The sequence below is a fragment of the Capra hircus genome, chromosome 11, assembly GCF_001704415.2.
Source record: "Capra hircus breed San Clemente chromosome 11, ASM170441v1, whole genome shotgun sequence".
NCBI lineage: Eukaryota > Metazoa > Chordata > Mammalia > Artiodactyla > Bovidae > Capra > Capra hircus.
The window spans coordinates 74,815,963-74,843,629 of NC_030818.1; the positions used below are offsets into that span (position 1 = coordinate 74,815,963).

A 27,667-nucleotide genomic window follows, 5' to 3' on the forward strand; every position below is an offset into this window, starting at 1 on the left:
CAAGAAAAAGAAATGCAAAAAGGCAAAATGGCTGTCTGAGGAGGCCTTAGAAATAGCTGAGAGAAAAGTGAAAGGCAAAGGAGAAAAGGAAAGATATATCCATTTGAATGCAGAGTTCCAAAGAAGAGCAAGGATACATGAGAAAGCCTTCCTAAGTGAACAATGCAAAGAAATAGAGAAAACAAAAGAATGGGAAGACTAAAGATCTCTTCAAGAAAATTAGAGATACCAAGGGAACATTTCATGCAAAGATGGACACCATAAAGGACAGAAACATTATGGACCTAACAGAAACAGAAGATATTAAGAAGAGGTGGCAAGAATATACAGAGCTATACAAAAAGGATTTTAATGACCCAGATAACCATGATGGTGTGATCACTCACCTAGAGCCAGATATCCTGGAGTGTGAAGTCAAGTGGGTCTTAGGAAGCATCATTATGAACAAAGCTAGTGGAGGTTGTGGAATTCAAGCTGAGCTACTTCAAATCCTAAAAGATGATGCTGTTAAAGTGCTGCACTCAATATGGCAGCAAATTTAGAAGACTTAGCAGTGGCCACTGGACTGGAAAAGGTCAGTTTTCATTCCAATCCCAAAGAAAGGCAATGCCAAAGAATGTTCAGACTACCACACAACTGCATTCATCTCACACACTAGCAAAGTAATGCTCACAATTCTCCAAGTGAGGCTTTTAGCAGTACATGAACCGAGAATTTCCAGATGTTCAGGCTGGATTTAGAAAAGGCAGAGGAATCAGAGATAAAATTGCCAAATCCGTTGGATCATCAAAAAAGCAAGAGAACTACCGAAAAACATCTACTTCTGTTTCATTGACTACCCTAAAGCCTTTGTGTGGATCACAACAAACTGTGGAAAATTCTTCAAGAGATGGGAATACCAGATCACCTTACCTGCCTCCTGAGAAACCTGTATGCAGGTCAAGAAGAAACAGTTAGGACTGGACATGGAACAACGGACTGGTTCAACACTGGGGAAGGAGTACATCAAGACTGTATATTGTCACCATGCTAATTTAACTTATATGCAGAATATATCATGTGAAATGCCGTATGCAGAATATATCATGTGAAATGCCGAGCTGGATGAAGCAGAAGGTGGAATCACTTTCAGTAACCTCAGATATGCAGATGACAATACTCTTATGGTAGAAAGTGAAGAGGAACTAAAGAGCTTCTTGACTGAAGGTGAGAGGAGAGTGAAAAAGCTGGCATAAGACTAAACATTCAAAAAAACAATGATCATGGCATTTGGTCCCATCGCTTTCTGGCAAATAGATGGGGCAACAATGGGAACCATGACAGACTTTATTTTCTTGGGCTCCAGAATCACTGCAGATGGTGACTGCAGCCATGAAATCAAGGCCTTTGCTCCTTGGAAGAAAAGCTATGACAAACCTAGACAGAGTATTAAAAAGTAGAGACATTACTTTGCTGAAAAAGGTCCCTATGGCCAAAGCTATGGTTTATCCAATAGTCATGTATGGGTCTGACAGTTGGACCATGAAGAAGGCTGAATGCCTAGGAATTGATGCTTTTGAACTGTGGTGCTGGAGAAGACTCTTGAGAGTCCCTTGGACTGCAAGGAGATCAAACCAGTCAATCCTAAAGGAGATCAAGTCTGAATATCCATTGGAAGGACTGATGCTAAAACTGAAGTTCCAATACTTTGGCCACCTGATGTGAAGAGCCGACTAATTAGAAAAGACCCTGGTGCTGGGAAAGATTGAAGGCAGGAGGATAAGGGGATGACAGAGGATGAAATAGTTGGATGGCATCACTGACTTAATGGACATGAGTTTGAGCAAGCTCCAGGAGTTGGTGAAGGACAGGGAAGCCTGGTGTGCTGCAGTCCCTGGGGTTGCAAAAAGCCAGACACAGCTGAGTGACTGAACAAGTAGTTCTTTCTTTGTGTAGTATAGTAGTCCTTTGTCACAAATTGCCAGTCTTTTTTCTCAGTTCTTAGTTTGTGTTTTAACTTTGCTTTTGATTGTCTTTACTAGAAAGTTTTTATTTTTATGTAGTCAAATTTATCAGCCTACTATGTTTTTTAGAGGGGCTTCCCAGTTGACTCAGTGGTAAACAACCTGCTTGCCAAGCAGAAGATGCAGGTTCAATTTCTGGATCAGGAAGATGCCCTGGAGAAGGAAATGGCAACCCACCCCAGTATTCTTGCCTGGGAAATCCCATGGACAGAGGAACCCAGTGGGCTCCTGTTTAGAGGAGCCTGGTGTGCTACAGTCCAGGGGGTTGCAAAGGGTTGGACATGACTGAGTGACTGAACAACGATTACAGTATTTTTAGATTTTGAATCATAGTTAGAAAAGCCTTCCCAAATCCAGAGTGTTAAGGAAGTTCACCTTTGTTTGTTTTTATTTGGTTTAGAATACTGATGGTTTTCTTTTTTAAAATTTTTATTGGAGTATAGTTGATAACAGTGTTGTGTTAGTTTCAGGTGTATAGCAGAGTGAATCAGTTATGCATATAGCTCCTTTGTTTATTTTTAATGTTTCATATTTTACTCTAATTTTGATCCATCTGAATTTTATTCTTGTGTGAGATTTGTAGTATGGATCCAGCTTTTTTCCCAGGTGGAAAATGAGTTTTTCCAACCTCATTTATTGAGTGAATCTGTGTTTTCTCCATTGATTACAGTTGCCCCATTTATTACCAAATTATGTACAGTGTATAAATATTATATTACATAAAAGATGTCCTTGTCCTTTTTTTTTATTCTTACATTTTTTTCTCAGATGGCTGTTTGTATATATGCAAACAGTTAATTTTTGTATATTAATTGTACCCCACTTCTTTATTGGGAATGCCTCTAGCATGTCGTCTGTAAGATTGATGCTTAAGAAAGATATATTTTATATCTTAGACAGTTTGTGGTTGTTAATAATCTTGTCATTGAGGCTTAGAGGATTTTTGTTTTGTTTTGTTTTTTTGGTGGTTGTTTTTGACTATGCCGCGTGGCTTGTAGGATCTTAGTTCCCTGACAAGGGATTGAGCCTGCATCCTTGGCAGTGAAATCTCAGAGTCCTAACCACTGGCCTGCCAGGAATTCCTGGATGTACGTTTTTATTTCTCTTGAGTATATCCCTTGGGGTAGAATTACTGGGCCATGTGATAACTTTATGCTTAATCATTTAAGAACTGCTTGAATGTTTTCCAAAGTGACTATACCGTTTTACATTCTCTCCATCAGTGTATAGCGTTTCCAGTTCTCTTCAAAGCTTAATATTGTCTCACTTTTTGATTCTGGTCATCCTGATGAATATAAAATGTATCTCATTTAATTATTGATGATATGAGGCATCTTTTCAAGTGCTTATTGGCCATTTTAATACTTTCCTTTGAGAACTGTCTTTGTGTCCTGTGCCTATTTAAAAATTGGGTTGTCTTTTTCTTACTGACTTTTAAGGGCTCTTTATATATTCTGTATTCAAATTCCTTATCAGATATTTGATTTGTAAATATTTTATCCTGTTTTGTGGATTGTCTTGCTTTCTTGATGATGTTCTCTGGAGCAAAAAGAACTTTAATTTTGATGAGGTTTTATTTATCTTTGTTGTTATTGTTCATGTTTTTGATGTCATATCTAAGAATCCATTGCCAAATTTGTGATCATGAAGATTTATTCCTGTGTTTTCTTCTAAGAGTTTTATAGATTTAGCTCTATGTTTCGGTCTTTAATCCATTTTGACTTTATTTTGTGTATGAAGTGGGCCCTTCCCTTTATGGTCCATTCTGCTTTTTGTGGTATTCTGATACATTTAATAAACCTAGCAATATGTTATTAGATTTATTTTTATAATTCTGTTATATTTAAAAAAGTGAGAGAAGAAAGGCAATCAAGTGTATGCTTATAGCTTTTGGATAATAACTTTTATTTTATTATTCTGGGTCTCTTCGTTTATTCTTGTGAATTCAAGTTATCATCTGGAGTCATTTCCTTAGCCCAGTATGTACACTATTGCTTCTGATCACTTCATTAGAGCTGATATATTATATTTTTATATATTAGACTCACAACACACACACATAGAGTAAATGAACTTGAAAACAGGCATTTTTTTCTTAAGGAGAGAAAGAAGTCAGAGAGAAAGTAAAATCAAAATTGCAAAGATTGAGTAGGTAACTATTGCAACAATCTTCCTAGGGTCTTGGGAAACATTAAAATCTGATACAGGATGAAATGAAAAGACTCCTGTTAATCAGGAGAAGGAATATTAGACAGGTTAAAAGTCTTAATGAGCTGGGGAAAATCTGGGTTTGCTACTGAGGGAATTGGAGTTGAATAGAGTTGCACAGGGTGTACACCATTCTTGAAGGCCATTCTGAGTTTCAAGTAAATTAATTTATAGTGATTCCATTTTGTATGATACCATATTTTCTAGGTATCTTAGAGATGTCATCAATTATTTTAATAATTAGATTTATTGAGTATTATATTTTTCCTCAAGGATTTTACTTTGATACTTTCACTCCATAGTAGTTATGATTGTAAACTTTTCTTCAAAAGTATGTTTTACAAGAAATTCAGACAGGATATAAGTATCTTAAGTCAAAAGTGGAAACTCTTGCCTTCCCATAAACCGATGTATTATTTTTTTTAGCGTCTGTACTGTTTATGATTGTTTGGGAAATGGGAAAATAAGAGAAAAGGATAAGCTTTCTTTTCTAAGATTTTGATACTATTTATCAGTCAGTGATAGACATTCCCTAAATTTGGATGCAAATTAAATTTGTTGTTTGATGGCTTTCTAAACTACCCCATTTAAAAAATTATAACCTCATTCTCCTCCTTTTTTTTTCCTTCTGTTGTAAATTGCATGAGCATAAGGATCTTAATAAATATTTGCCAGATGAATGAGTGAATGTGTGTATTTTATACTGAGCTAACAGTATAAAATAAAACAGTGCTCAGAATGGTGCTTTTTAAAAGCCCTTTGCTACTGTAATGATTTTGAGGATTTTACTCTCTAAATAGGAGAAAGAAGCATGCTATTCACAGTAGTGACACAACTTCTTCTGATGAAGAACGATTTGAAAGAAGGAAATCAAAGAGCATGGCAAGAGCAAGAAATAGGTTAGTAAATTTTTAATTGTTTCTTCCATGGTAGAAAAAAGGAATAACAGTTTAAACTTTGTGATTCTTACCTGTACCAATATTTTGCTCACAGTGATACTCAACACATTAGAGTAATACACTAACTTGGTTTTTACATAGTAATTTTTAGAGTAGAAATCTAACCATGGGAAACTTCCTATAAATTACTTAACTGTGTTAGTACTCAATAAAACAGTGTGGAAAGATAAAGATAGAACCAGGGGAAGAGTCCAACCTCTATGACAGTCTCTTCTTCAGTAAAGAAAGAAAGTGAAAGTGAAGTTGCTCAGTCGTGTCCGACTCTTTGAGACCCTGTGGACTATAACCTACCAGACTCCTCCGTCCATGGGATTCTCCAGGCGAGAATACTGGAGTGGGTTGCCATTTCCATCTCCAGGGGAGCTTCCTGACCCAGGGATTGGACCTGGGTCTCCCACCTTGCAGGCAGATGGTTTAACCTCTGAGCCACCAGGGAAGCCCACTCCTCTAATCCAAATCCATTTAATGAGGCTGATTTTAGATGGTTAGCACTCAAGAGTAAGACTTGATTTTAAATAGAATTGTTTCAGGAGTGCTTGGGTTTTGTTGGAAACCTTGTTATAGTTTTGGTTTAGTGAATGCCTCTGGTGATCTTTGCTTAAGTAGAGTGACTCATTATTACATGGCTCACTAAAATCTTGAGAGTTTTCAGTGGGGGAGAGAATCAATATTTTGCCCAGTAGAGCATCAAATTATAATTTATCCTTTAAAATTTAAGTTAATGTTCTAGCTTATATGTATAATATTTAAGATAAATTATATTTAGAAATTTTATATTTAACAAAGCATTTCTATACTTTAGCATTATATATTTACTGTAGAAATACCAAGTTTTCAGTTAGCTGGTCTTGGAATTAAGTTTCGATTGGTGTAGATTATTTGCTAGAAAGAGTTCCTTTTGTGGATAACAGAAAGAAAATGTAAGGAAAATCTAAGTTTAAATAAAAGAGTGTAATGCCTCTTTAATTTGAGCTATTCTGATACCTGCTTTGGAAGTTCTTAAAGTAAGTTCAGATTCGGAAATATCAGTGAAGTTACAGTCATTATAGAACCTATACTTTTTTGAGACTATTTATGTCATCTTTTGGTGTTTATGCAATATTAAAAGAGGCAGTAGATTGTATTTTCTTAGGGATAATTAATATCGTATAGGATTTTAAGTAGCTAAAGATGTATTCTAAGGTACCTACACAAAAAATAAGGCTTAATTTTCAAAACAGGTTTGAAAATTGGTTTCTCTTGAATTAAAAGAAAGGAAACTTATTTCTTCAATCATGTATTCTGAATTGACATACATAATAACTAAGGATAAATTTAAATATCGTAATAAAGCTTGAGTTTATTTAATGTCATATATAATAGTGTATATATAGTAGGTCTATTTTTATTTTATACTTAGAGAATATCCGGTTTGTTAAGTTTTCTTATTTAGACTAGGTTAGACTCTTTGGACAAATAGATTTATGATCTTAATTGCTTTGTCTTGTGAATAAATTTATTTCTGATCTATTGAAAAGAATTTAGGAAAAGTAGATTGAAAATATGAAATCTCTTGTCATTTTCTGGGTTATGAGAAAAGGGAGAAAGATAAAAATGTGTCAAAGCAGATGACATAAACAGATGGAGATATATTCCGTATTCCTGGGTAGGAAGAATCAATATTGTGAAAATGGCTATACTACCAAATGCAGTCTACAGATTCAATGCTATCCCTATCATATTACCAATAGCATCTTTCACAGAACTAGAACAAAAAAATTTTACAATTCATATGGAAACACAGAAGACCTCCCCATAGCCAAAGCAGTCTTGAGAAAGAAGAATGGAGCTGGAGGAATCAACCTTCCTGACTTCAGATTATACTACAAAGCTACACTCATCAAGACAGTATGGTACTGGCACAAAACCAGAAATGTAGACCAGTGGAACAAGATAGAAAGCCCAGAAATAAACCCATGCACCTGTGGGTACCTTATTTTTGACAAAGAAGGCAAGACTATATAATGGGGTAAAGACAGCCTCTTCAATAAATGGTGCTGGGAAAACTGGACAGCTACATGTAAAATAATGAAATTACAATGCTTTCTAACACCATACACAAAGATAAACTCAAAATGGATTAAAGACCTAAATGTAAGACCAGAAAGTATAAAACTCTTAGAGGAAAACATAGGCAGAACACTCGACGACATAAATCAAAGCAAGATCCTCTATTACCCACCTCCGAGAGTAACGGAAATAAAAACAAAAGTAAGCAAGTGGGACCTGATTAAACTTAAAAGCTTTTGCACAGCAAAGGAAACTATAAGCAAGGTGAAAAGACAACCCTCAGAATGGGAGAAAATAATAGCAAATGAAACAACTGACAAAGGATTAATTTCCAAAATATACAAGCAGCTCATATAACTCAATGCCAGAAAAAAAAAAACCTCTATCAAAAAGTGGGAAAAAAACCTAAACAGACATTTCTCCAAAGAAGACATACAGATGGCTAACAAACATATGAAAAGATGCTCAACATCGGTCGTTATGAGAGAAAGCGAATCAAAAGTACAATGAGGTATCACCTCACACCAGTCAGAATAGCTATCATCAAAAAGTGTACAAACAATAAATGCTGGAGGGGGTGTGGAGAAAAGGGAACTCTCTTGCACTGTTGGTGGGAATGTAAATTGATACAGCCACTATGGAAGATGGTGTGGAGATTCCTTAAAAAAACTAGGAATAAAACCACCATATGACCCAGCAATCTCACTCCTAGGCATATACCCTGAGGAAACCAAAATTGAAAAAGACACATGTATTCCATTGTTCAAGGCAGCACTATTTACAATAGCTAGAACATGGAAGCAACCTAGATGTCCATTGACAGATGAATGGATAAAGAAGTTGTGGTGCATATACACAATGGAATATTACTCAACCATAAAAGGAACACATTTGAGTCAGTTCTGATGATGTGGATGAACCTAGAACCTATTATACAGAGTGAAGTGAGTCAGAAAGAGAAAGATAAATATCGTATTCTAACATGCTGCCGTCTATGGGTTTGCACAGAGTTGGACATGACTGAAGCAACTTAGCAGCAGCAGCAGCAGCACATATATACGGAATCTAGAAGGATGGTACTGAAGAATTTACTTACAGGGCAGCGACGGAGAAACAGACAGAGAAGAGACTTATGGACATGGGGAGAGAGGAGGAGAGGATGAGATGTATGGAAAGAATACCATAGAAACTTATATTACCATATGTAAAACAGATAGCCAGTGGGAATTTCCTGTATGGCTCAGGGAACTCAAACAGGGGCTCTGTATCAACCTAGAGGGTTGGGATGGGGAGGGAGATGGGAGGGAGGTTCAAAAGGGAGGGGATATATGTATACCTAGACCTACAAGACCTTTTAGAACTAACACACAAAAAAGATGCCCTTTTCATTATAGGGGACTAGAATGCAAAAGTAGGGAGTCAAGAAACACCTGGAGTAACAGGCAAATTTGGCCTTGGAATGCGGAATGAAGCAGGGCAAAGACTAATAGAGTTTTGCCAAGAAAATGCACTGGTCATAGCAAACACCCTCTTCCAACAACACAAGAGAAGACTCTACACATGGACATCACCAGATGGTCAACACCAAAATCAGATTGATTATATTCTCTGTAGCAAAAGATGGAGAAGCTCTATACAGTCAACAAAAACAAGACCGGGAGCTGACTGTGGCTCAGATCATGAACTCCTTATTACCAAATTCAGACTGAAATTGAAGAAAGCAGGGAAAACCGCTAGACCATTCAGGTATGACCTAAATCAAATCCCTTATGATTATACAGTGGAATTGAGAAATAGATTTAAGGGCCTAGATCTGATAGATAGAGTGCCTGATGAACTATGGAATGAGGTTTGTGACATTATACAGGAGAAAGGGATCAAGACCATCCCCATGGAAAAGAAATGCAAAAAAGCAAAAATGGCTGTCTGGGGAAGCCTTACAAATAGCTATGAAAACAAGAGAAGTGAAAAGCCAAGGAGAAAAGGCAAGATATAAGCATCTGAATGCAGAGTTCCAAAAAATAGCAAGAAGAGATAAGAAAGCCTTCTTCAGCAATCAATGCAAAGAAATAGAGGAAAGAACAGAATGGGAAAGACTAGAGATCTCTTCAAGAAAATTAGAGATGCCAAGGGAACATTTCATGCATAGATGGGCTCGATAAAGGACAGAAATGGTATGGACCTAACAGAAGCAGAAGATATTAAGAAGAGATGGCAAGAATACATAGAACTGTACAAAAAAGATCTTCATGACCTGGATAATCACGATGGTGTGATCACTCATCTAGAACCAGACATCCTGGAATGTGAAGTCAAGTGGGCCTTAGAAAGCATCACTACAAACAAAGCTAGTGGAGGTGATGGAATTCCAGCTGAGCTATTTCAAATCCTGAAAGATGATGCTGTGAAAGTGCTGCACTCAATATGCCAGCAAATTTGGAAAACTCAGCAGTGGCCACAGGACTGGAACAGGTCAGTTTTCATTCCAATCCCAAAGAAAGGCAATGCCAAAGAATGCTCAAACTACCACACAATTGCACTCATCCCACACGCTAGTAAAGTAATGCTCAAAATTCTGCAAGCCAGGCTTCAGCAATACGTGAACCGTGAACTTCCTGATGTTCAAGCTGGTTTTAGAAAAGGCAGAGGAACCAGAGATCAAATTGCCAACATCCACTGGATCTTGGAAAAAGCAAGAGAGTTCCAGAAAAACATCTATTTCTGCTTTATTGACTATGCCAAAGCCTTTGACTGTGTGGATCACAATAAACTGTGGAAAATTCTGAAAGAGATGGGAATACCAGACCACCTGACCTGCCTCTTGAGAAATCTGTATGCAGGCCACGAAGCAACAGTTAGAACTGGACATGGAACAACAGACTGGTTCCAAATAGGAAAAGGCGTACGTCAAGGCTGTATATGGTCACCCTGCTTATTTAACTTCTATGCAGAGTACATCATGAGAAACACTGGACTGGAAGAAACACTAGCTGGAATCAGGATTGCCGGGAGAAATATCAATAACCTCAGATATGCAGATGACACCACCCTTATGGCAGAAAGTGAAGAGGAACTAAAAAGCCTCTTGATGAAAGTAAAAGAGGAGAGTGAAAAAGTTGGCTTAAAGCTCAACATTCAGAAAACGAAGATCATGGCATTCGGTCCCATCATTCCATGGGAAATAGAAGGGGAAACAGTGGAAACAGCGTCAGACTTTATTTTTTTGGACTCCAAAATCACTGCAGATGGTGATTGGAGCCATGAAATCAAAAGATGCTTACTCCTTGGAAGAAAAGTTATGACCAATCTAGATAGCATATTTCAAAGCAGAGACATTACTTTGCCGACTAAGGTCCGTCTAGTCAAGGCTATGGATTTTCCTGTGGTCATGTATGGATGTGAGAGTTGGTAGGACTGTGAAGAAGGCTGAGCACCGAAGAATTGATGCTTTTGAACTGTGGTGTTGGAGAAGACTCTTGAGAGTCCCTTGGACTGCAAGGAGATCCAACCAGTCCATTCTGAAGGAGATCAGCCCTGAGATTTCTTTGGAAGGAATGATGCTAAAGCTGAAACTCCAGTACTTTGGCCACCTCATGAGAAGAGTTGACTCATTGGAAAAGACTCTGAGGTTGGGAGGGATTGGGGGCAGGAGAAGAAGGGGACGACAGAGGATGAGATGGCTGGATGGGATCACTGACTTGATGGACGTGAGTCTGAGTGAACTCCAGGAGTTGGCGATGGACAGGGAGGCCTGGCGTGCTGCAGTTCATGGGGTCGCAAAGAGTTGGACCCGACTGAGAGACTGAACTGAGCTGAACTGATGGCTGATTGATGTTGAGGTTTGACAGAAAACAACAAAATTCTGTAAAGAATTTTGAATATATTGCTGTAAAGCAATTATCCTTCAATAAAAAAAAATTTAAAAATGTGTCAAAGCTTTAAAACTTGTTTATGATATTAAGAACATGTAACTTTTTAATGCTATCTACTTAAATGTTTATGAATTTCAGGTGTTTGCCTATGAACTTAAGAGCAGAAGATTTAGCTGGTGGTATTCTCCGAGAACGTGTTAAAGTGGGCGCAAGCTTGGCTGATGTTGATCCAATGAATATTGATAAATCAGTAAGTTTTATAAATGGTTTTCTAGAAATACCTTTTTTTTTTGTCACACAGCTTGTGGGATCTTAGGTCCCCCATCGAGGATTGAATCCTTGCTCCCTGCAGTGGAAGTGTGGCGTCCTAACCACCATACTGCCAAGGGGTTCCCTAAAGTATAATTTTTTGAATTCTGTTTATATATGAACTTTATATTTAAACTTCAGTTCCTGCTGAAGGCATGTATTTTGCAATCATTATCTCATAAATTAAAAAGAAACCTATATACAATTAAAATTATTTCCCCTTCTTTCCAAGGTGCGATTTGATAGCATAGGTGGATTGAGTCATCATATTCATGCACTAAAGGAAATGGTGGTATTCCCACTTTTGTATCCAGAAATTTTTGAAAAATTTAAAATTCAGCCTCCAAGGTTAGTAATGCTAGATGTTTATTATTGTTATTGTTAATTTATCAAATTTCAGTTAGTAAGTAATTGTAAATCTAAATATTATTTATAAATATTTCATGTATATTTATTTGATATGTTCTATCAATGAGAATTAGGAATGAAAGTTTATTATTTAGAGCTCAAAAGCTGTGGTACTTGAAGTTTCTATTTCATTATTTAAGACTCAGATGTAGGATGAGAGATTGTTTATGCAGGCCTTGAATATACAAGTGGATTGCCCAACTAGATTTTCCTTAATTTGGTCTCCTAATAGCATTGAGTTTGATACTATATGTTGTTTAGTCTTTGAAAGCACAGTTTCAGTGAAGTGTTTCTTTGACTCAGTGATGTGGTATTTTTGAAATGGTAAACTTGATAATTTATTTTTATGATCAGATTAATTGTGTCTGATCATGAGGTGGTTAGCTAGTTAACTATTAGAAAAGACTGAGAAATTATGTCAGAGGAAATTGGGTAGAATAAAATATTCTGAAGATGTACACATAGACTTCAATTTAAACTGCTAAATATCCTTTTTTATTTAAGAGATTTGGTTCTAATTTGTTATTCATGCTTTTAAGGATGTAAAAAATCTTTTAAAGAGTCATCTTTTATTTGAGTGAGTTAAATGTTGTCCTGTAATTCTACAGTGGCTCTTATGAATCATAATAAAATTTATTTACTTTTTATGTGATATGATCCAATATATATGATCAATATTAATCATATTCATTGGATTCAGTTACTATTAAAAATAGTAAATTTAAAAGAAACCATTAATAAGAAACTTTAAATAATGGAGTTATAAACAAAATGTGTTATAAGCTAAAAGTAATCCTCCTCTTTGGAGATGAACAATTTTTATATTCTTTATAACTTTCTTTTATATGTATATACATATATTAAGTTTATGATTTTGCCTGTATTGTATGCATTTAAACATTTAATATAAATGAGATTACTCAATAATGCCCCTATATAACTCTATTTTTCACTCTATAATATAGATACCTCGTTAATAAATATTGTGTGTATTATTCTATTTGACATCATACTAGTGTTTAATTTATAAATATAGTGGTGTATTTGTCCCTTACTAATAGAGAGCATTTAGACTTTGTAAGAAAGTCTATAACATTCTTTTGAGTATTTCTACATGATTTTGTAAAAATTGTGAAATTTCTGGGTCACAGGGCAAATGCCTTCAATATTTTGCCAAATTACTGTGTACCCTGATTGAGCTATTTCTTGCATCCTTAAGCTTGATTGTTTGGGAATATCCTTGAAAACTCTCAGCGAAGTGAGACTTTTGTCTGTGGACTACAAAAGGCTTTGTTGGTGTCTAATAATAATCAATATACATTAATTCAAACTTATACGGGAGGTGCATACTTTTAAACTGATTATTAGTGCTAATGGTAACATAATTTACGTTTATTGACTCTCTGTTCCTCTAGAGGCTGTTTGTTTTATGGTCCTCCTGGCACAGGTAAAACCTTGGTCGCTAGAGCATTAGCTAACGAGTGCAGTCAGGGAGACAAAAAGGTGGCTTTTTTTATGCGAAAAGGAGCGGATTGTCTGAGTAAGTGGGTTGGTGAATCTGAGCGGCAGCTTAGGCTTCTTTTTGATCAGGTAAGTGAAGTCAACTAATGTGAGAATATCTTAATACTTAATATACTTGGTCTATAAATATTATACAAACTGTTCATAAGAAGTCATATTTACCAATCAGTATGTTAAAATTAGGATCAGTAATTAGAATTTGTATGTCTTAGAGGTATTTAATAGCAGTTTCACTAGTACTAATTTAAGATAATTTACAAAATATTTATTGAGGTGGCAACTTGACATATAATAAATACCATGTTAAGTGCTTTTAAGATCCCTAGATATCCCATATAGATTGTAATCTAATGGAGGGACTAGAACAAGCATAAAAAGTTAAATATCTGTGCAAGAAATATCACAAAGCAGTATATTAGTTATTTTCATGAGTTACAAATATGCTAGAAGAATTCAGTATTAAATGAACGCTTTTGAAAGACTGAGTAAGGTAAGTGAATATCATTTGGGCTATCTTTATTTATAACTAACTTTTAGAATACCATTTCCTAATACTTATAAAAATTAGTCCTGATATAAATTCACTTTTTAATTATTTGGGGTACTGAAGGAAGTCATTCATACATTGTAATGCAACTTATATCTTGTTATGTCTAAGGAGATTCACATGACACTTTAAAAATGCTTAGAGCAAGCATTTGTTGAATACCCATTACTGAGTTGATGTGTATCAAAGTTCTACCTAATTGGTAAAGCATTTCAAATATTATTTTTAGTTGCTATTGGTATCCATGTTAAAGGCTGCTATGTTCTAGATAGTGGGTCTAGATAGAGGGATAAAGTAAAATTGTTAACTTCAAGGTGTTCAGTGTCTATTGAGAAGTCAAACATATGCAGTCTTCATGTTTCAAGAGAATTTCATAATAATTAGAAAATAATGTAAAATAACATTGGTGGATTTGGGGAGAATCAGCTTGGGTATTGGAGAGGGCAATGGCACCCCACTCCAGTACTCTTGCCTAGAAAATCCCATGGCCAGAGGAGCCTGGTAGGCTGCAGTCCATGGGGTCGCGAAGAGTCGGACACGACTGAGCGACTTCACTTTGACTTTTCACTTTCATGCATTGGAGAAGGAAATGGCAACCCACTCCAGTGTTCTTGCCTAGAGAATCCCAGGGATGGGGGAGCGTGGTGGGCTGCCGTCTATGGGGTTGCACAGAGTCGAACATGACTGAAGCGACTTAGCAGTAGCAGCAGCAGCTTGGGGAATACTGGCAAATTGTCCCATGACTTAATTTTAAGTTTTTGACAGTGTTATACTTTTTGCAACTTGATACTGGGTGTAGGAATGTTTCCTGGTTTTATTAAAAACCATAGCATAAATCATGCTGCTTTTTATAGTATTGCTTTTGTTTTATGTTTTGGTTGTTTTGGATGCGAGGCATGTGGGATCTTTAACTCCCTTACCAGGGATAAAAGCCACACCCTCTTCATTGGATGTGAAATCTTAACCACTGGACCACCAGGGAGTCTCCATGCTGCTTTTTAAATCTGTATTTACTTTATTCGTGTTTCATTTCTGTTTCTTTGTGGGCAATAGATTTGAAATGTTTTCTTTCTTTTTTTAAAAAACTGCTTGTAGTCATTATATGTCTTTTTAAATGACAAGAATCTACATTCCTAAATTAAGGATATAATCTGTACTCTAAATGAGATGAAGGAGGTGCAGTTGGCCTTCCATATCTGCCGGTTCTGCATCCACAGATTCAGGCAACAATTTAATCTCATATTGGTTGAGTTCACAGATGTGGAATTTGTCAATGTATAGGGCTGATAGTACTATGCTATTTTATATAAGGAACTTAACTATCCTTGTATTTTGGTATCTCTGGGGAGCCTTGGAACCAATGCCCCCCCAGCAGATACTGAGGGTTGACTATACAATGTATTGGCTAAGAGTTTGGCCTTTGGTGTCAGAAAAATGTTAGTTCATATCTGACTTTACTGTTAAGTATATGTGAAGGTAAAAGTGTTAGTCTCTCAGTCATGTCTGATTCTTTGTGACCCCATGGACCATAGCCCACCAGGCTCCTCTGTCCATAGAATTCTCCAGGCAGGAATAGTGGAGTGGGTAGCCATTCCCTTTTCTAGGGGATCTTCCTGACCCAGGGATTGAACATGGGTCTCCTGCATTGCAGGCAGATTCTTTTCCATTTGAGCCCCCAGGGAAGCCCTATTAAGTATATAACTTTAAGTAACTGAAAGCATCTGATCCTTATTGCCTCTTCTATAAAATGGAGTAAATAATGCCTATCTAATTGGACTAATGTAAATTTTTCCTGAAAGGAAGTGTGTATAGTTGACTCTTGAACCATACAGGGGTTAGGGGCACCAACTTCCATGCAGTTGAAAATTGGCATATAATTTTTGACTCCCCCCAAACTTAACTACTAACTGCCTAATGTTGATAGGAAGCCTTACCAATAATATAAACAGGTAACATGCATATTTTGTATTATGTATTATATTCTGCATTCTTACAGTAAAGTAAGCTAGAGAGAAGAAAATGTTAAGAAAAATCATGAGATTTGCAATACTGTACTATATTTACCAAAACCAAAGTTTTACATTGCCTGAATATAAGTTGAATTCTCTCTCAACCTATGTCAATGTTGTCTCTATAATACAAAATACTGTAGATGTTATACATACTATAGTATACATCAAAAATGAAAAAAATAATATGAAAAAGAAATTCATATTTATTAGGTATCACGATTCATGTGTTGATAACAAAGAAACAAATCCTGGTGCTCATTTCTCTTCTTTACTAATAAATGTGAATGGGGCACTGTTGTCTGCATTAAAAACCTGTTCAGATAGATACTCTTTCTCATCAGTGGTTTTCTTAATGGTGTCTGGAAACTTGTCTGCTACCTCTTGGTCAGAAGAAGGTACTTCTTCTATTACCTTGACTATGATTTTTAGTTTTTAAAATATAGTTTTTTCAGAGGAAAAATGGCATAGCCAGTTGCAAAACTATTTAATCTTCAACCCCAATTTTGTATTCTTTAAACTTAGAAGTGACTTTTGTTGTTTTAGTTGCTAAGTCGTATCTGACTCTTTGTGACCCCATAGACTATAACCTGCTAGGCTTCTCTGTCCATGGGATTTCTCAGGCAAGAATACTGGAGTGGGTTACCATTTCCCTCCAGGAGAGCTTCCTGATTCAGGGATTGAACGTGTCTCTTGAATTGCAGGCAGATTCTTGACCTCTGAACCACCAGGGAAGCCCTAGAAATGACTTAGTGATTTATTGTTTTAAACAAACTCCCACTTTCACTTTTAAAGTTTACCATCTACTCATGCTGAATCCTTCCCACAAGATTGCTCCAGTGTGTATTTCCAGGTCCTCGCTTTGTTCCTTTTACCAAAAAATGCAAAACACAATTCCATTGTTTGTCTTTAGGGCTCCAGTCATCAAAAATAGGGGGAAAAAAATCTTCGGAATAGCTAATCAAGTTGAATTTAAAAAATCCACATGAATGTGGATGGGTTGGGGCAGGAATCCACTCCTATGTTCTTGGTCATCTGATGCCACTCCATGAATCCTTGTAATTCACCCTCCCTATCCTGTGCACATATGATTTGAATCCAGTGACCTAGCTTCAAGGATTGGGGTCCAGTGATCTAGCTTCAAGGATTGGGGTCCAGTGAGCCCTCTCCAGTCCACCTGGACATTTTAAGCCAAACCTCTCTAAAATTATTGTCATCCTTTGTTGGTATTAATTTCTTCAGGTTAGATTCTTCACCTTCCTTTTGCTTTAAGTTTTCATAGAATGACCTTGCTTTTTCTTAAATTATATTAGAATTTATAGGAATGCTTTTCTTATATCCTTACATGGAAGCTAATTAAAATGCCATTCACATAAAATAGTCTGTGTTATATGATAAAAGCAATATGAATAGTGTGTTTAAATGTGTTTAATAAAATAGTATGTTTAAAAATGCATGTATGTGTATGTGTGTAAATGACATGTATGGCAGAATAAACACATTGAAATCAGTAGTTACCTACTGGGTAGGTAATTTTAATCACTACCTTGTGATTGGAGACTGAGAAGATAGGAGCTTTTCTTTTTCCTCTATAATCTTTCTTACCTGCTGCATGTTATACCATTTGCTTATATTACCTATTTACTTCTGTTACTTATTAAAAAACATAGTAATTAAATTAAAAATGAAAACTAATACAATACTTGCTTTCTTTTTATCCTAGGCATATTTGATGAGACCTTCTATAATATTTTTTGATGAAATAGATGGATTAGCTCCAGTGCGCTCTAGCAGGCAAGATCAGATCCACAGGTAATATTTCCTAATCTGATTATATTGAGTTCATATGTTGACATAGTACTAAGACTTAACCCTTGAATTAGTGCTGTGAGGCTTGTAAGATGTGAACTGTTTCCTTGAGGAAGACTTCTTTCTTATAACATGTGTGTGCATGAGTGTGTGTGTGTGTGTGTATGCACATGTGTGTGCTCAGTCACTCTGTTGTGTCTAACTCTTTGTGACCCTATGGTCTATTACCTGCCAGGCTCCTCTGTCCTCTGATGTTTGTAGGTAGGATTTTCCTATTCTGAATTGAGCTGCTTAAATTTGTGAGCTTCTAATTTTCATCATAGCTGTAATGTTTTTATAATATTTTATTTCTTAAAATATATTTTTGTTTCTCTTGTCCCTGTGAATATTTGTGACTAAGCTTTTGCTTGCCTTTCCCCCACCATTTGGAACCTTCATTTATATAAAATGCCTGAAATAATCAAATTCATAAATGGTGCAAAACTTACCAAGTAAATACTAACAGAAAGCTACTATTGCTATATTAGGCAAAATTGTCTGTAAGATGGAAAGCATTATTATAAATATAAAGAGGACCCCCTTATAATGATAAAAGCTTCAACTTATTAAAAGATGTAATTGTTTAAAATCTGTAATTCCCTAATTACTATATTTCAAACTGTATAAAACAAAAATTGACAGAACTGTAAAGAGTCAAACTGATCATCATTGTGAAATATTAATAGAATAAAGGAGCATAAAATAAATTCTCTGTAGATTATTTGAGCAACTGTGTTATATGAATCTGATCTTGTGTGCATACTTATTTAAGGTAATATAGAATGAACACTAGTTTTAAACATCATTTATAAAAACTTATCATATATTATGCCTTAAATCACAACTAATTTCCAAAGTTTAGTAATATACAAAATGTAAGAGATAACAAAAAGACAAGCAGAAAATTTTATATCTGTTATCAACAGCTATTGCTCTAATTCTAAATAATCTATGGTGCTAGTGAAATAAAAATTAAAACTAATAGTATATGAACTGTAAACAAAGATATACAGAAATCAAGAAATTAAAAAGTTGCTTTTTTGAAAAAAATAAAATTGAAACCAACCTCTGGCATAATTGGCCATGATAAAAAAGACATTGATAAAGCAGTATTTAGGAATACAAAATATGATGTTGTTTTAGATTTGTAAACATTAAAGATTAAGAGGATAAAAGCTTAAGCTCAAGAGGTTAAAGTATAAAACTTTTAGGAAAAAACCTGTGGGAAAATTTTCATAACCTGTATGTGAATGTGCACAGTATTTTTGGGTAATAGCCAAAAATTGGAAACAGTCTAAATGTTCATCAACATGTATATCAACAATTTGGGATATATCATAAAATGGAATATTGTTTTAGCAATGAAAAGGAATAAACTCTTGTTAAACAAACAATTTCACATGTTAGCAAAGTAATGCTCTAAATCCTTCAAGCTAAGTATGTGAACTAAGAACCTCCAGATGTTCAAGCTGGATTTAGAAAAGGCAGAGGAACCAGAGATCAAATTGCCAACATCCTTTGGATCATGGAAAAAGCAAGAGATTTCCAGAAAAACATCTACTTCTGCTTTATTGACTATGCCAAAGCCTTTGACTGTGGGTCACAACAAACTGTGGAAAATTCTTCAAGAGATGGGAATAGACCACCTTACCTGCCTCCTGAGAAACCTATATGCAGGTCAAGAAGCAACAATTAGAACTGGATATGAGAACAATGGACTGGTTCTAAATTGGGAAAGGAGTACATCAAGGCTGTATATTGTCACCCTGCTAATTTAACTTGTATGCAGAGTACATCTTGTGAAATGCCAGGCTGGATGAAGCAGAAAGTGGAATAAAGATTGCTGGGACAAATATCAATAACCTCAAATATGCAGATGATACAACCCTTATGGCAGAAAGCGAAGAGAAATTAAAGAGCCTCTTGATGAAGGTGAAAGAGGAGAGTGAAAAAACTGGCTTAAAACTCAACATTCAGAAAACAAAGATCATGGCATCTGGTCCCATCACTTCATGCAAATAGATGGGGAAACAATGGAAACAGTGACAGACTTTAGTTTCTTGGGCTCCAAAATTATTGCAGATGGTGACTGCAGCCATGAAATTAAAAGATGCTTGCTCCCTGGAAGAAAAGCTATGACCAACCTAGACAGCATATTCAAAAGCAGAGACATTACTTTGCCTACAAAGGTCCCTATAGTCAAAGCTATGGTTTTTCCAGTAGTCATGTGTGGATGTCAGATTTGGACAATAAAAAAGGCTGACTGCTGAAGAATTGATGCCTTTGGGCTGTGGTGTTGGGAGAAGACTCTAGAGAGTCCCTTGGATTGCAAGGAGATCAAACCAGTCAATCCTAAAGGAAATCAATCCTGAATATTCATTGGAAGGACTGATGTTTGAAGCTGAAGCTCCAGTACTTTGGCCACCTGATATGAAGAGCTGACTCGTTAGATAAGAACCTGATGCTGGGAAAGATTGAAGGCAGGAGGAGAAGGGGACAACAGAGAATAAGATGGTTGGATCACATCACCGACTTGATGTATGTGAGTTTGAGCAAGCTCCAGGAGATGGTGAAGAACAGGGAAGCCTGATGTGCTGCAGTCCATGGGGTCTCGAAAAGTCAGACAAGACTGAGCTACTGAACAACAACAAAAATAAACCAACAGTGTGATAAATTTCAAATAATCAAGCTGAGGGAATGAATCCAGAAGAAAAAAGTATTTACCATGTGATCCCATTTATATAAAATTTTAGGTAATGCAAGCTAATGTATAGTGACAGAACTTGGATCAGTAGTTTCCAAGGGATTGGGTAGAGGTCAAGGAGGAGCAGTGAGGATGGATTACGAAGGGTGCAAAGAGGAGCATGATAAATATTACTTTTTTCCTTAATGGTGATAGTTTCACATACTCAAAATTCAGCAATTTGTGTTCTTTAAACATATCCAGTGTATTATATGTCAGTCATATCTTCAGAAGACTTAAACCTGTTTAGAACAATATGAGAAAGTTAATTGGAACTTAGTTTCACTTTTGAACATGGATATAAAAATCTTTAAGACTGATAAAAGTTAGTATAAGCAGCAGGTTTTGCAACTTTTTCTTTCTTTCCTCTTTAAAATTTTCTTACAGCTCTATAGTGTCAACCCTCCTTGCTCTTATGGATGGATTAGACAATAGGGGCGAAATTGTTGTTATTGGTGCTACAAATAGACTTGATTCTATAGATCCTGCTCTTAGGAGACCTGGTCGTTTTGACAGAGAATTTCTTTTCAACCTTCCAGATCAAAAGGTAACAGTTTCTGTTTTCAATATACTAAGATTTATTTCTCATTTGATTATGAAGTATGTGTGTGTGTGTGTACACACCAGGCTTCCCTGTTTTTTACCATCTCCCAGAGCTTGCTCAAACTCACATATGTCAAGTCCTATATATATGAAAGAAAATATTTGTTATAGCATTGGTTTATTTTTGGTAGCTGAATGGCCAGCTTAGACCTTGGAATTGAAGAAATAGCTACTGATTCCAGATTTTGTCAACTTTTGAGCAAAATTTATCCTGATAACTTCCAAGTTCTTTTTGTCTTGGTGCTAGATCCCAGATTCTTCACCAAGCCAATAATAATTTTATCTTGGTTATAATTTGCTTTTTCATAGTCTTAAGAAACTCAAGTAGCAGTGTTAAGGCAATAAGGACATTCAATTTTAGAAAGTGTTGTTTTTCCCCTGAAAGAAGGCAAATGTGAAAAAAACATTCTGATGTGACTTTTCAGCTGATTATGGATTCTTATACTTAAGTGTTTCTTTTTTTACTGTGGGAGAAAAATTTAATTTGGGACCAAGATGTTAAAATTTTTATTGTGTTATACAGTTAGATTTAAGGTAGAGAATGCTATTTTGAAAGAAAAAAATCAAGGTAAAATTGTTAAAACCTTTGTTTTTTTCCGTGAATTCAATTACTATTCATGGAGATTATCTTGTTATGTATTAAGTGTGAAAGCATTCATGAACTTATATGACAGTGTATATTATATCTTTTTACTTAACCAAAAACTTCAACTTCTAATGACACTTTATGCATATTAGAACTAAAAGGACCTGAGAAATCTAAATATATAGTTTGTTTAAAAGTTATGGTTATTATAATGCATTGAAGTTTTTTGTTTATGCATTTTCAGATGGTAAAAATGATGTGGAGGAAAGTGAAATTTAGTTTTGAGTTCTAGTCCTAGATCAAGTTCTTTTACCTCTCAGACTAATACATGTCCTAGTTTGTGAAACAAGGATCTCTACTACATAGCTCACAGGGTTATTATGGGAATCAGAGTTAACACGGATGCCAAGCTGTTTATGCTTCTTTTAAAATAAACAGTTGCTTTTCTGGGATATGGTTAGTTGATGAATTTGTTCCATCTGATACATTTTGGGGTTGATGATATTTTATTTGTATTTTTTTCCTTAGGCAAGATTTTATTTATCTGTGCTTTTCTTCTTAGGCAAGAAAACACATTTTACAGATCCATACCAGGGACTGGAATCCAAAATTGTCAGATGCTTTTTTAGGTGAATTGGCTGAAAAATGTGTTGGTGAGTGCTACTATTTGAATTTTTGATTGTCATTGTTTGTTCTGCTCAGCCTCCCTTTCCCGTTATATTTGGAATGTGAATGAGTATAGTTATATTTTTGTGCAATAGATGGCTTTGCCTTCAAATGTAAAAAATTATTTTAAACATTTCACTTGAAGTTTGAACACTTCTAAATTAGAATTTTAGCTGCCATTAGGTGTTTCGATTAACAAAGCTCCGTAGTAATAATGCCTTTCATTGAATGCTGGATTTCCAATCTTATTACAGTGTCTCCTTTTAGGAACTGTTCCCTTTCAGAAATTTTACTAAGAAAAATAAGCTTAAATAAGAGGTAAAGATCCATGTATAGGGCAGGACTGTAGTCTTTTACTTCGCAGATTACATGATGGACTCATCTTCATTCTGGTGGTGTAGAAGTTGAGTGAGAGGAGTCTTCAAAGAAAATACTTAATGACATCTGCTATATTTCCCTAAATGTTAAACTCTCCAAGTTAATGTTAAATTATTCACAGAGTAGATATTCTACAGAGTGAATGAACACTATTGCCCTAAAAGGATATGGTGAGAGTATTTTATGTGCATACATAGGAGATGGAATGCATAGGTTTTAGAATTCAGGAGTTTGGCACTAATTAGGTCTGAAATAAAAATGAATATAGTATTAAGCAGCTGAATATACACGCAGGTATTTTTCTTTCATTCTTTTTCTGTCTTTTGTCTATTTTTCTCTCATTCTCTCAAAAATATAGATTAAAAAAATCTCTCCATGAATTTTTTAAGTATTATGAAGAAGTTCCCCTAATAAGTCCACTAACAATCAGCAGTCTACTTGGGAAAAGTTTAAAGTTACCAAAACCAAAAAGAACAACTTAGTTAAAAAATCATTGTGGTCCACCATCAAATAATTAAAACTTAAATAGAACATTAGTCCATTCAGTTAGCTACATCCGAATTATCCTCTTCATCCACAGGGACCTCCATCTCCGAAGCAGCATACCTCAGCTTTTGAACCACAAAGACCTCGACATCTTCTGGTGAGGAGAAAACGTAAATCTCTCCAGCACTACTCCAGTTTAAGCTTTGCCTGGTATAAGAGAGCATGCGCCAGACCCATTTCATGTAAATTTGGCTTGACCTTTGCAAAGCCTTGTGCTGCTTTATGGGAGAGGGTGGTATTTGGTACAAAATCCAGTCTTTGCCCTTTTTGAAAATTTGACCCCTTTTATTTCCTGCTACTTTTATGATATTGTGTTAGAGTACAGATCAGAATGGAAAGTCTTTGTTGATTGGTCTGTGAATTTGTCACAGAATGATCCTTAACTGAAATAAGCAGAAGTCTTCAGATAATCTTGGAAATTCCCTGAGTAATCTAAAAATTACTTTTTATTACCCTATCTACATCTGAAATATTATATACTCTAACTCGTCATCCTAAATATTAGATTCTCAGTTTTCTTTTTAATTTCCAAAGGCCACTACTTCTCATTTTACCAGGTTATTTATTTTAGCTTTTAGTCAGTTTCTTAAGTTAAAAAAATTTTAAGAAATACTTTGTTATAGGACTGAAAAACTTCTCTTGCCTTTTTTGGGGGTGGCGTTGCTGGTTTAGAATCTGCTTATATATATATACTATTTTCTTCCTGGAGAGTGACATAAAAATGATAATTAATTATAATTAACTGACTTCTAATTTGTTTGTGACATTTATTTCATTTAAGAAACCAATTCACATTAAAAAAAATCAAATGCAAGTCTTCAAACAGGAATGAAATAGCAGTACACTTTAAATTCATTATGAAGTTATCACTTATGTATCCCAAAGATGTTTTAACATGTATGGGTTCAGTAGAGTGAAATTTATGCCTAACAAAAGAGTAAGCAGGGTTTTGATGAAGAACCGAAAACACAGTTGACCTTTTGTTAGAGGTTATGGATTTGGTAACTTTTATCTTGAAATGAATTCCCAAGTACTTGGAGGTTTGCATGCTTCATAGGTGTGATTTTTAGTAGTCTTCAAGTAATTTTGGTTTCTAGAACATGTGCATAAATAGTAGAAGCTTAAAGTTAATGAAGATCTTCTATCTAATCATATTTGTCTATTCATTTTCACTAAGAAGGTTTAAGCAATGAAAGGGTATCTGTCAATGAGGCATCTTAGCTTGTGAACCTTCACTGTTTGGTATTTTACTTAAAAAGTAGCTTCATAAAATTTTATTGCCTTTCCTAGTTTATAGCCTCTTTGAATAGTTTATACTTTCAGTCTTTCAGACAAATCTCCATCTTAACAGTACTCATAATGCTTTCTTTGTGTGTGTCTAAGATATGTGTGTTTATCAGAATATTAGAATTGTAATGGTAGAACTGGTATAGTTATGGAATTCTTTATGGAAGGAATATTGATATTTTCTCTAATACCAACTTTTAGCTTTCAAAAGAGGCTATATTTCAGTATTTCTAGAACAGTCATATCATCTATTTTCTAAACCAAGACCCTTTGAGAGTGAAAAAATATGCTGTTTAGGCAAGCGGCCTAAACCAGGACATGTGATCACACTTAATATAACCTATTTAGCCTAGTTATGATGTTTTAGAGTCTAGTAAGGGAAGTGTATAAAGTATTGTCAGACATGACTTAGTGACTAAACAAAAGGAAAATACATTATTAACTCAGTAGTTTTCAATTTTTTGTTTATCAGAATGACTGGTATGATATTACTGGTTTATGATATTAAACCACCACTTAGTGATTCTGATTCACTAAGTTTGTTGGTAACCTATTTTTGATTCATTTTCATTGTTTTTTCAGAAGACTAGTCAAGGTTGACAACCACAGATATAAACTAGTAATTCTCATTCATGAACAAATATAATGAAAATAAATCCTGTAATTTATAGTCTATTGGTTATGATAATCCATGTGAAAATTTGTTTTTTTCAAGTAAAACTTTATTACTAATGATGAAATTCAAACTTTCAAGAAAAATATTAGAATTTTTTTTTAACAAAATGGATTATAAGCCACACAGCAGTTCTCAAAGGGTGCTGTATGACTTATATTTGTCGCTGTGAGCTGACAGCTTGCTAACACTTAAAAGACTATAGTGATGAGACTATAGTGTGGTGATATTAACAAATGTGATTTTTGGTATTGTTAATAAAATGTGTCAGTATAAAAACAACCATATAATTTAGGGAAGAAAATTTACTTCTTTACATGGAATCTATTTTAGTTGATAAACTCTAAAGTTATCTTTAATAAGTTAAGAAAAATGAACAGTAGATTGCTAATTATATTATTAACATATTGTGTCACACACAAATGTTATGGGCAACATTTACTGTATAAAATAACTTTTAGTGACTTTTTTCTGTTCTGCATTGTTACGAGCATTTTTTTTCTTTTTTAACTTAGACTTTTAGCACTTAAAAATTGGATCATATAGGATGTTCAGTAACTGTATATACTTTTAAAGAAGTAAAAGGAGTGTGGTTTATATTTTTTGAAGGTGGTTGTTTATTCTTTACTTCCTCTGAAATGGATTGTTCGATTAACTTTATGTCTGAGCTAGTGTTCTACAGTTACTTTGTTGAACTAATGTTACAGATATGTATGGAACAGGAAAAGATAGTGTTTTGGGGGATGGTGTTCATTCTTTAAGAAGTAGAAAATAAAATGAGAGAGTGATGGTGTGATCACTCACTTACAGCTAGACATCCTGGAGTGTGAAGTCAAGTGATGCCTTAGGAAGCATCACTATAAACAAAGCTAGTGGAGGTTGTGGAATTCCAACTGAGCTATTTCAAATGCTAAAAGATGATGCTGTGAAAGCACTGCACTCAATATGCCGGCAAATTTGGAAAACTCAGAAGTGGCCACAGGACCCGAAAAGGTCAGTTTTCATTCCAATCCCAAAGACAGGCAACGCCAAAGAATACTCAAACTACCGCACAATTGCACTCATCTCACACGCTAGTAAAGTAAAGCTCAAAATTCTCCAAATGAGGCTTCAACAGTACGTGAACTGAGAACTTCCAGATGTTCAGGCTGGATTTAGAAAAGGCAGAGGAACCAGAGATCAAATTGCCAACATCCGTTGGATCATAGAAAAAGCAAGAGAGTTCCAGAAAAACATCTATTTCTGCTTCATTGACTACACTAAAGTCTTTGACTGTGTGGATCACAAAAAAGTGTGGAAAATTCTTCAAGAGATGGGAATAGACCACCTTACCTGCCTCTTGAGAAACTTGTATGCAGGTCAAGAGGCAGCAGTTAGAACTGGACATGGAACAACGGACTGGTTCCAAATTGGGAAAGGAGTGTGTCAAGGCTAATATATTGTTACCCTGCTTATTTAACTTCTATGCAGAGTACATCGTGTGAAATGCTGGGCTGGGTGAAGCACAAGCTGAAATCAAGATTGCTGGGAGAAATATCAATAACCTCAGACCACCCTTATGGCAGAAAGTGAAGAGGAACTAAAGAGTCTCTTGGTGAAAGTGAAAGAGGAAAGTGAAAAAACTGGCTTAAAACTCAACATTCAAAAAATAAAGATCATGGCATCTGGTTCTATCACTTCATTGCAAATAGATGGGGAAACAATGGAAACTGCGACAGACTTTATTTTCTTGGGCTCCAAAATCACTGCAGATGGTGACTGCAGCTATGAAATTAAAAGACACTTGCTCATTGAAAGAAAAGCTATGACCAACCTAGACAGCATATTAAAAAGCAGAGATATTACTTTACTTACAAAGGTTCATATAGTCAAAGCTATGGTTTATCCAGTAATCATGTATGGATGTGAGAGTTGGACCATAAAGAAAGCTGAGCGCCAAAGAATTGATGCTTTTGAACTGTGGTTCTGGAGAAGACTCTTGAGAGTCCCTTGGACTGCAAGGAGATCAAAGCAATCAATCCTAAAGGAACTGAATCTTCATTGGAAGGACTGATGCTGAAGCTGAACCTCCAGTACTTTCGCCACCTGATGTGAAGAACTGCCTCATTGGAAAAGACTCTGATGCTGCCAAAGACTGAAGGCGGGAGGAGAAGGGGACGATAGAGGATGAGATGGTTGGAAGGCATCACCGACTCGATGGATATGAGTTTGAGCAAGCTCCAGGAGTTGGTGAAGGACAGGGAAACCTGGCGTGCTGCAGTCCATGGGGTTGCAACGACACTACTGAGCGACTGAACTGAATTAAATACTAAACTTGTTTTTTTCTGAGGAATTTTTGGGAAATTGATTGCTGCCATGGGACAATGTGAAAGCTTCATCTGCTTATCCTTTTCTTAATTAAATTCTCATAGAACATAGTAAGTTTTCCTCTACCTCTTAATAAATGTTTGTT

The 27,667-nt window shown here is 35.4% G+C and overlaps 1 protein-coding gene across 2 annotated transcripts in view; it reads left to right on the plus strand.

Moving 5' to 3' along the window:
• The window catches only part of ATAD2B (ATPase family, AAA domain containing 2B), a 127,355-nt gene that overhangs the window by 32,976 nt on the left and 66,712 nt on the right, over window positions 1–27,667 (plus strand). For both annotated transcript variants that reach the window (XM_018055586.1, XM_018055587.1), the window contains exons 9-15: window positions 5,012–5,110; window positions 11,230–11,341; window positions 11,633–11,748; window positions 13,224–13,398; window positions 17,609–17,697; window positions 20,864–21,023; window positions 22,228–22,318. In XM_018055586.1, coding sequence (XP_017911075.1) covers window positions 5,012–5,110; window positions 11,230–11,341; window positions 11,633–11,748; window positions 13,224–13,398; window positions 17,609–17,697; window positions 20,864–21,023; window positions 22,228–22,318 — 842 coding nt within the window. The remainder of the gene's footprint in view (window positions 1–5,011; window positions 5,111–11,229; window positions 11,342–11,632; window positions 11,749–13,223; window positions 13,399–17,608; window positions 17,698–20,863; window positions 21,024–22,227; window positions 22,319–27,667) is intronic.